General features: G+C 32.8%; 1 protein-coding gene across 3 annotated transcripts; it reads left to right on the top strand.

Annotated features, from left to right (window-relative positions):
- The first annotated feature begins 876 nt into the window (after positions 1-876).
- On the top strand, positions 877-9,239 carry LOC101998837 (pancreatic alpha-amylase-like). Of its 3 annotated transcripts, none has more exons than XM_005367920.1 (10): positions 877-1,044; positions 1,375-1,521; positions 2,215-2,403; positions 3,457-3,522; positions 4,777-4,910; positions 5,601-5,723; positions 5,816-5,915; positions 7,307-7,425; positions 7,534-7,659; positions 9,050-9,239. In XM_005367920.1, exons 1-10 carry the CDS (start codon positions 877-879, stop codon positions 9,237-9,239), a joined length of 1,362 nt encoding a protein of 453 aa, XP_005367977.1. The 3 variants fall into 3 exon arrangements, with proteins under 3 accessions (XP_005367977.1, XP_005367976.1, XP_005367978.1); XM_005367919.1 differs by having other exon boundaries at positions 3,457-3,687; XM_005367921.1 differs by lacking the exon at positions 3,457-3,522.
- Positions 9,240-9,709: the final 470 nt, after the last annotated feature.

Below are 9,709 nucleotides of genomic sequence, written 5' to 3'. Positions count from 1 at the left end.
AAATAAATAAATAAATAAATAAAAGAAAAGAAACTTCTAGAATAGGAACTTGCTTTGTTCATTATTATGTCCCTCACATCCTCAGTCTTTGGAAAATGAGAACACTAACTAATCACTTGCTAAATTGAATGGTCAGTTGTTTATTTACTATACTATATTTTCTTTCATAGAAAATTGAAGTACATTGTAAAAGACAATGAATTTTTATTTTTTATTAAGTACCATTTCAGGAAGTAAAGATACTTAGTTCTCACAATAAACTTTACTGCTCTGACCACTGATTGATCCTATGGATTGATAAAGGATAATTCCATATATCTATGATCCAGAGGCATTTAAATTTAATGTCATCCCTTATATACTTCTTATTAATTTGTTTGTTTTGAGGGCTTTCATATATGTTCTGCTGACTTCCATTATGTCCTAATTTCTCTTTCTCCCTAGTACTAAGATATCCTCCTGTACATGCCATCATGCTTTTCAGTTTCTTAATAATCAAAGAAGTTATTAAAATACAAAAAAGCAAAGTAGGAAGCAAAAAAAGCTAAATTGACGATCCCATGACTATTTGTAATAGAGCATACAAAGATTTAAAGATGGAAAGTCCTAAATATATTTGGTTTAAGTTGCAATGCACTATTGAAAGACATAACAAGATGTAATACCAATCAAATAATACTTGACCTTAAAAAAACATTAAGTTTATTTTCCATGGGAGTTTCTGAGTATCCTTCAGCTGCTCACACCGTTGCTGCAAATCTTGTTCAGATTATAGCTTGTACTCTAAATATTTATTCATGAACATTTACTTTGCAAATGTACCTCTTTCAGCATATAAAGAGGCGCTAGAGAGAACTCTGACAACTTCAAATCAAAATGAAGTTCTTCCTGTTGCTTTCCCTCATTGGGTTCTGCTGGGCTCAGTATGACCCACACACTCAATGTGGACGGACTTCTATCGTCCACCTGTTTGAGTGGCGCTGGGTTGATATTGCCAAGGAATGTGAGAGATACTTAGGTCCTAAGGGATTCGGAGGGGTTCAGGTAAGATTTGTTTAATATTTAAATGCAGAGTTCACTGTGCTCACATAAAAGAGTATTCTAATAATAATGAGTTTGATGGATAACTTCTTTTCACCCATAGCTTTCCTGTGGAAGGAAACATTTTGCTGGGACAGCTTCTTTTTACTTAATTGTAGGGTCTGTAAGTGAGAACACTGCAATGTCCTTCCATATTTTCATGTGGTTGTTAATCAGCAGGGCTGCATGTGCACAGTCTGAGAAATAACACTGGATCACTGATAGCTTTCTATAAGAATTAATTATGCAAAGTAAGCTATAATCCAGCACTAATTATAGTAGTTCTATTTGTAGGTCTCTCCACCCAATGAAAACATCGTGGTTTATAATCCATATAGGCCATGGTGGGAAAGATACCAACCAATTAGCTACAAAATATGCACAAGGTCTGGAAATGAAGAAGAATTCAGGGACATGGTGAAGAGATGCAACGATGTTGGTGTAAGTGAAGTCACATTTTCTATACAGTTACTATATATAAAATATTTTCTCTTTGTTTCAAGTTCTTTCTGATTGACTGGATTTTAAGTCTCTGAAATCTTACATTGCATTTTTATATATTATTAAAATGAATTTCTGTCTTATTACTACCTTTAATATTTTTAAATACAGCAAAATGTTCACTTTTTAAATTAATAACTAAAAATACTTAACAGGTTTCTGTTCGGCATTGTGACATATGTGAGGATCATTTTATATGGTTCCATTTTCTTCCCACATTCTTGGGTCTGCTTTCCCATAATTGTTTTTAATGGTTAAGTATCTACTTTCTCCTATAATAGATATCTAATTACCTTTAGTTCTTCAGACACATAGATTTTGTAATCTTAGATCTTCTAGTAATCCCACAAAATTTGAAACACAGTACTGTAATTTTTATACTGTGTTTTTCTTCCTCAAAAGTAGATTGTTTTGTTTATAATTACAATAGTTTCTGTTTAGCTCCATTTAAGAGTTCTATATTCTTTTCATAATATTAGGATTATTGTTGATCATATTTCACATTAGTTTCCTTTCCTACTTGACTCCCTTTACTCAAATGAATCTATAAAGATATATTTTGGAGATTTGCTAGCATGTTATGAGTTTGCCATTGAAACTAGATTCCTGAGTCTAGCACTTTTTTTTCTTCAGGTCCGTATTTATGTGGATGCAGTTATTAATCACATGTGTGGTGCAGGCGGTGGTGCAGGGACAAGCAGTACCTGTGGAAGTTACTATGATGCTAATAAAAGGGATTTCCCAGAAGTTCCATACTCTGCTTGGGATTTTAATGATGGAAAATGCGATGGAGAAATTTATAACTACAATGATGCTTATCAGGTAATGAGAGAAATATTAATCAGAATAAAGAAGCATCTAGGTATCTAGAAGTGCACAATTAATTTATAAATTACCATTAGACATATTCAAATACCATAGGAAAAGAGGTCACTATGACAGAAAGCTTGAAAAATAGAAATGGAAAAATGTGCTGGTTTTTTTTTTTGTATTATTTTCTAGGTATAGAGAAAAAAATCAATAATAAAATGGAGACATGCTCTTTGGTGACCTTGTCTGAAAATTTTAAAATCATGGTTTTATCAATTATTTAAACATTGCGGTATGGATGCAGAGGAGAGGGAGAAGGGATGGAAACATTAAAGAAAAAAAGGTAGAGAGAGAATTAAAAATTAACCAGCTAAAATTTTTATTAATTTTATCTGATATTTTCTTCATCTACCACAGAATATATTTTAAAATCTCTGTTCAAATTAAAACATCAATACTTCTCATGTTCTCATATTCTAAGGAATGGCAAAATCCTATGTTCTAAGTAAGGCAATATAAAAATATCCACTTGTAATTGAAATAGGAACTGAAGAAAGAAATGATTTCAAAAACAATGCATGACTTTTTTTTTATAACTTAGAATTTTTTTTTATTGAGAAAAGGAAAAAAAAAAACAAGTTTCCACCTCCTCCCAGCCTCCCATTTCCCTCCCCCTCCTCCCACCCTTCCCCCCTCCTCCCACCCTTCTCCCTCTCCCCCAACTCCTCTCCCCCTCCCTCTCCAGTCCAATGGGCAGTCAGGGTTCCCTGCCCTGTGGTAAGTCCTAGGTCCTCCCCACTCCGTCTATATTTAGGAAGGTGAACATCCAAACTGGCTAGGCTCCCACAAAGCCAGCACATTACGTAGGATCAAAACCCCGTGCCATTGTCCTTAGCTTCTCATCAGTCCTCAATGTTCGCCATGTTCAGAGAGACCAGTTATATCCCATGCTTTTTCCGTCACAGTCCAGCTGGCCTTGGTGAGCTCCCAATAGATCAGCTCCACTGTCTCAATGGGTGGCGTGGCTCTTTTTTTTACATTAATCATTTTTTTTTAAAAAATTAGGTCAGAAATTGTCGTCTGGTTGGCCTTCTGGATCTTGCACTTGAGAAAGATTATGTTCGAGGCGTGGTGGCTGACTATATGAACCGTCTCATCGACATGGGTGTAGCAGGGTTCAGACTTGATGCTGCTAAGCACATGTGGCCTGGAGACATAAAGGCGATTTTGGACAAACTGCACAACCTAAACACAACATGGTTTGATTCAGGAAGCAGACCTTTCATTTTTCAAGAGGTAAAAGAATATACACGTTCATTTACAAATTCATTATAATTTAATTGCAATCTTTGTCTGTTTCCTTTCTTCCGTCTGTACTCGTCCATATATGCTTTCATATATTCATTAAAGATTGTAGACTTTCTTTTGACCATTTGTTATTGCACTCACACTATATATGTGTGTATGCTCTTATATATATGCATATATTTATATTTAACAGAACATATGCATATACTTATAACCATATGTTCTTAAATAACTTATATGTATATACATATGTTCCTTAATATTATTAAACATATTTAAGAACATATGGATATATGTATATATAACTGATATAGTCTATATTGCTACAAATATATTTATATATTGGTACTAGACAACCGATTGATATGGTATTTTTGATATCCATCTCCCAATTTCCTCAGTTGCTTATAATTCTTTCTATATTTCTTTGTTTAGTGTTGAGCTCATGTGGGCTTTTTCTTAAATATTATTACTTCGTAAATCACATAGTAGCTGGGAGATTTTACTAAGCATAAAAAGCATAATGTAGGTTAATATCTCAGTCTGGTATACCCTGTAGAATTCTATTGTTTATTAATAGGATTACAGTTAATTATAGGTAGCATGCTTAGTTCTCTACCACAGCAGGTTCTAAGTTAGTACAAACTTTATTAATTCATTTTCTAACTCTTCAGATACCATTATAAAAGATAGACCAATCATAGTCATTTTTGTCTCAAGCCAATCTTTCAGAGTTTAAGATTCATCTCATAGTATCAAGTTTGTAAATATTTAAACAACTTGATGAAATTTCCTGCGTGGCAATAATATTATTTTAAGTGTACTGGGGATAAGGCCTTTGAAGCTCTATTTACTTGGAAAAACTATTGAGTTCTTAAACATTTCTAATGCTCACTTGACAGCAAGCATTATATCAGTGTGAACTAATTAATTTTTCCTTTTGTCAGCCATCCTGGAGGATGAAAATTGACCCAGTCTTTCAATACTGTGACATAAGGATTTTTGAATGAGATTATATTTAAATAATATGTTCTAAATTTATATGAAAAATTACAGCTGCCCCATTGTATCTACTAGGTCATTGATCTGGGTGGCGAGGCAATTTCAAGTAGCGAGTACTTTGAAAATGGTCGTGTGACAGAATTCAAGTATGGAGCAAAACTGGGCACTGTTATCCGCAAGTGGAGTGGAGAGAAGATGGCCTATTTAAAGTAAATATACACCATTTCTTCATTTGAGCTGTCATAGATTTCATGTCATTTGATATCAATAAGGTATAGCTTCAACTATTCTCATTTAAATAATTATGATGTGGTTGATTATTAGTCTCAATATTTCTAAACTCTGCCCAATTTTCTTTTCCATTTGTTATGTCAATCACAAGGTAGCCCTGGAAATCCAAAAATCCAAAGGGATTTTTGTCTGTTTGTAGTAAATCCATTACATTCCACGAATGTTTAACTGTGGTCTATTAAAGATAGATTATTTTTACAAAATAGTTATATTCACCAGTGATATTTATAATGTGGTCAAGTATGAAGTTTACATATTTTATATCAAAAAATAACTGGAAACTTTGTGTGTTTTTATGATGATTGCACTGCAGATTTCCACTTTGTATAACGACAAATGGATGTTTTGCGTTTTATGTCCATAGAAATACAGTACAGTGAAAAATCTAAAGAAAATAAACATTTTAAAAACAAAAATATTATACTGTAACCTCTAAATGAGGATATATAATCATTGAAAATAATTTCATACATATATGTATATATATGTTTATATGTGCCTATGACAGATTTAAAATATAATTTTCATTTATTTAGACAACAGTGGATGCGATATGTAAAGTTAATCTAAGCACTGTGAAATAATAATTTGCTTTTTTTTTAATGTAGGAACTGGGGAGAAGGCTGGGGTTTTGTGCCTACTGACAGAGCGCTTGTGTTTGTGGACAACCATGATAATCAGCGAGGACATGGAGCTGGAGGAGCATCCATCCTGACCTTCTGGGATGCTAGGTGGAAGAACATTCTTTGCTGTTGTGTAACCTGCTTTTAACGATGGGATTACATTATATACCTCTGCTTTAATACCATTTTTAAACTTTCAGAATGTATAAAATGGCAGTTGGATTTATGTTGGCTCATCCTTATGGATTCACTCGAGTAATGTCAAGTTATTATTGGGAAAGAAACATCCAGAATGGGCAAGTATGTCTTGAAGTTCTTCAGTGTACATCTTAATCTAGAAAAGCAAGAGGTTCTGGTTTAATTTCAAATGAAGTTAAAGCATATGATACTAATTTTTAATTTTTTATTCATCAAGTTTTTATACAGTAAGGACATTGCAAATGTATGTGATTGGAAAAGTAGTAATTTAAATAGGAGAAAGGACAGAATGAAAACAGCTGTTCATGATAAAGTTCGACCATAAACGTTAATGGGGGATAATGTTTTCTAGCATTGAATAGAATTTCAATTTTTTTTCTAAAGCAATGTTAGCATATTAAGATACTTTTACTTTTTTCCTGTGGAAAAAGATGGTAGCTGATTTTAGGGAAATTAAGGAATATAATAGATAGAAATTATGAAAATTACATCACAATGATTTTCTAGGGAGTCTATAAACAATATGTGTTTATAGAATTATAAGCAATATGAGTTGTTATTTAGGTGCCTAAACAGAAAAAAAATTAAAATTAATCTAAGAATTACAAATATTATGTGCTGTTGGTTAGATATGTATTGTTGGTTAGGTATATAAGCTTAAGAAATTTCAAAATTAGTCTAGAAATTAAGACCATCTGAAAGACTATGTGAAGTTTTCTGTTTCAATACAGGAATCTAGAATCATAGAGAAACATCAACTATAAAATATAAATGTTTCTTCTTTAGATATCAGAAAGACAGCTTTTCCTATTTTCCTTTTGAAATGAGTTTCCTTCTGTTTTTATTGAAATTTGTTCTATTCCTGAAGAACCTTCAGGCTTGGAATGATCTCTTTTTCTCTTTCATAAATATATTTGCAATTTAGACATCTTCAAATATGCATGTATACTTTGTTAAGCTCAATAAGGAAAGTCAGGTTATTTTATAACCACATTTTACCAGCAAGTAGTAAGAAATCAAATAATATTAATTTAGAAATTGTTATATTAAAAGTATTTTCATATATGTCCTTAAATTTTTTGAGTAGCCAACAACTATGCCCCAGTTTTATGAAACACTGAGGCACTTTCATGCAATGCATAACAATGGAGACTTCTTAGGAAGTGACTGAAGTCTGTTCTCTAATGCCAGTGTTTGGCTCCAATTGTCTTGACGTTAGGCAACATTGAAGAGCTTTTAGTGGTTTTGAGAAACTACTACTTTGATAGTAAGTGAGATGTTTAACAATTGCTACTGTCATTTTGAATTGAGTGGAGAACATGAATTTACACAGAAGTGAAGGACATAGTGAAGGTCTGTAAAAACTGAAGGACTTAGATTAAAATTAGACACTGCCAAGAAAGAAGTATAATAAGTTTGCTTTGGGTTTGCTCTGGTGGAAGGAATTGTGCAGACCCAAGCATTCAAATAACCTGAATCTTTCAATAATTAAGGATGAGAATGACTGGATTGGACCACCTAATGACAATGGAGTAACCAAGGAAGTGACCATTAATCCAGACACAACTTGTGGCAATGGCTGGGTCTGTGAACATCGATGGCGTCAAATAAGGTGGAAATTTCCCCACAGACCTTGTCTAATAAGAAAGTTGTTTAACATTTTGTTTAAAATTGTTGAGTTTTAAGGGTACCAGCATTTCACATGATATTGTGCTTCTAGGAACATGGTTGCCTTCAGAAATGTAGTCAATGGTCAGCCTTTCTCAAACTGGTGGGACAATGGCAGCAACCAAGTAGCTTTTGGAAGAGGAAACAAAGGATTCATTGTCTTTAACAATGACGACTGGTAAGTCAGTATCAGTAAAATTGGGTTCGTATACTCATATGCTTAGATCTTTCTTTTATTTTTCTGTTCCTTATCTCTTTTATATGTGAAAAATTTTAGACAATGAATTTATGCCAAAAATTAAACATTCAGTGTACAGAAGAAAAAGTGTATTTGTTTATATAAATTTTCCTTTAAATAAAGTCTTGTATTTAAGATCTTTGAACAAAGCACACGATGGCAGTAGCATATCTTCATATTTGCGAGTTCATTTGACACATTTGACAAAGCATATAAGTAGTAAATATAAATCTTAACATTATTAAACAATGTTTTATATTAGGAGCGGAGTACTTTCCACCTATATTTGAAAATAACTTACTTTTTATTCATTGTACTTATACACAGTCTTCCATGTTCTATCTTCTTGTTTTTAAATATTTAAAAATACATGTATACTTGCATCTGTCTACGAGTGTCTTCAAGGGGCTGCTGTGTTTTTCTTTTAAAACTTTCATTATTTTTCTTCCACTGTGGTTCTCTTATCTGAGTCTTACTCTATGGTTCCCTTATCTGTAGTTGTCTAGCTCAGATAACAAGAGTGGACGCCAAAGTCTTTAATGCCAACAAGTAGAGGTACCCATATTTTCTTGAACTTGAGGCAAGTTGATCTTTGTAGTGTGTTCTAGGGGGGCCAAGGATGTTTAAAGAGTCTGTCTCTCAAAAAGAAAAAACCTAACAAACACACAAACAATCAAAAATTAATACTTACTCAGAGAATCTCTTTGAAAGCCAGTAAAATGCCTCAATACAAAATCAGCTACCTATCAGATCAAGATTATTTTTCCATATTTTATTGGTTGAAAGCAAAGGAATTTAGGTACATCATTTATTGAAAGAACACATGGCTGGTATTTCAGGAACACCAGAATTACTTTATACATGCAGTTTCCTAATACAAATTTGTATGTATCCATATAAATCCTAGATAATGTTTAATTCTAGAAAAAATCCTTTATGGTGTCATGTAATCTAATAGCTTTGGGAGAAAATGATGCTGTTAACATATTTTGAAGTCATCAGTTTAAATCCAGAAGAGCATAAACTTGAAAGAATGATGGTCCTCACGGAAACCCTTTACTACTGAGCATCACTGGGTTCTCCGGCTTTCTTTGTCTGGTAGCAGTCACCATAGCCCCTGAAACTAATAGACATTTATAATAATATCTTTGGTCTGGAGGATTCTCTTTCTTTTTCACTTGCAGTCTTGTTATTGGGATTTGCTTAATGATACTCTGAATCTTTATTGATGTATATGACAAGGTTGAGACATTTATTGTTTTATTGATAATGGATCTTCTTGCATTTGAGTGGGTTGAATTTATGTTAAATACCCCTTTTTTCCCCACAGGGCTTTGTTAATAACTTTACAGACTGGTCTTCCTGCTGGAACATACTGTGATGTCATTTCTGGAGACAAGATTGATGGCAATTGCACTGGAATTAAAGTTTATGTTGAAAATGATGGCACAGCTCAATTTTCTATTAGTAACTGTGCTGAAGACCCATTTATTGCAATCCATGCTGAATCAAAATTGTAAGAACCAAATTAAATACATATAAAGCATTGAGTGTGTTTCTTTTTTCATATGTGCCTTATTATTTTGACTTTTCTCTTCTTTATTATGATATGTGCATATGTGATGTTTATATCTGAACACTGAATATATAAAGGATTTTGAAACAACCTGTGTCTTTTCTTTGCCCCTCTCCCTTTCCCAATGGGCTGTGGGTTCATACTTAAGTCAAAAGACTTCCCATTTACCTGCTGAGCAATGTTGCTAGCTCATAAATAACTTAATTTTAGAGTTTCATTCCTTTAATTAAAAGCCAGAAACAATCCACTTAAATGGGCAGAAATTAAAAACTTCACATATATTCATTTGAAAACAACATAGAAGATTTTTATATATTAGCAGAACATTTATTATTCCCAAGAAATTTCTCAGAGCTCTGAATTGCATCCTGACAAATACAATGCTTTATATTAATATAATTTCCATCATGTACT

The sequence above is a fragment of the Microtus ochrogaster genome, unplaced genomic scaffold (assembly GCF_000317375.1).
Source record: "Microtus ochrogaster isolate Prairie Vole_2 unplaced genomic scaffold, MicOch1.0 UNK25, whole genome shotgun sequence".
In the NCBI taxonomy this organism is placed as follows: domain Eukaryota; kingdom Metazoa; phylum Chordata; class Mammalia; order Rodentia; family Cricetidae; genus Microtus; species Microtus ochrogaster.
Note: the sequence above shows the minus strand (reverse complement) of the source record. Positions and strands in the feature narration are given on the sequence as shown.

Coding starts and splice junctions, on each gene's coding strand:
- LOC101998837 (XM_005367919.1), top strand. CDS start 877: ATGAAGTTCTTCCTGTTGCTTTCCCTCATTGGGTTCTGCTGGGCTCAG. Junction 5,724..5,815: donor CTGACCTTCTGGGATGCTAG/GTGGAAGAACAT, acceptor TTAAACTTTCAG/AATGTATAAAATGGCAGTTG. Junction 5,916..7,306: donor GAAACATCCAGAATGGGCAA/GTATGTCTTGAA, acceptor TCAATAATTAAG/GATGAGAATGACTGGATTGG.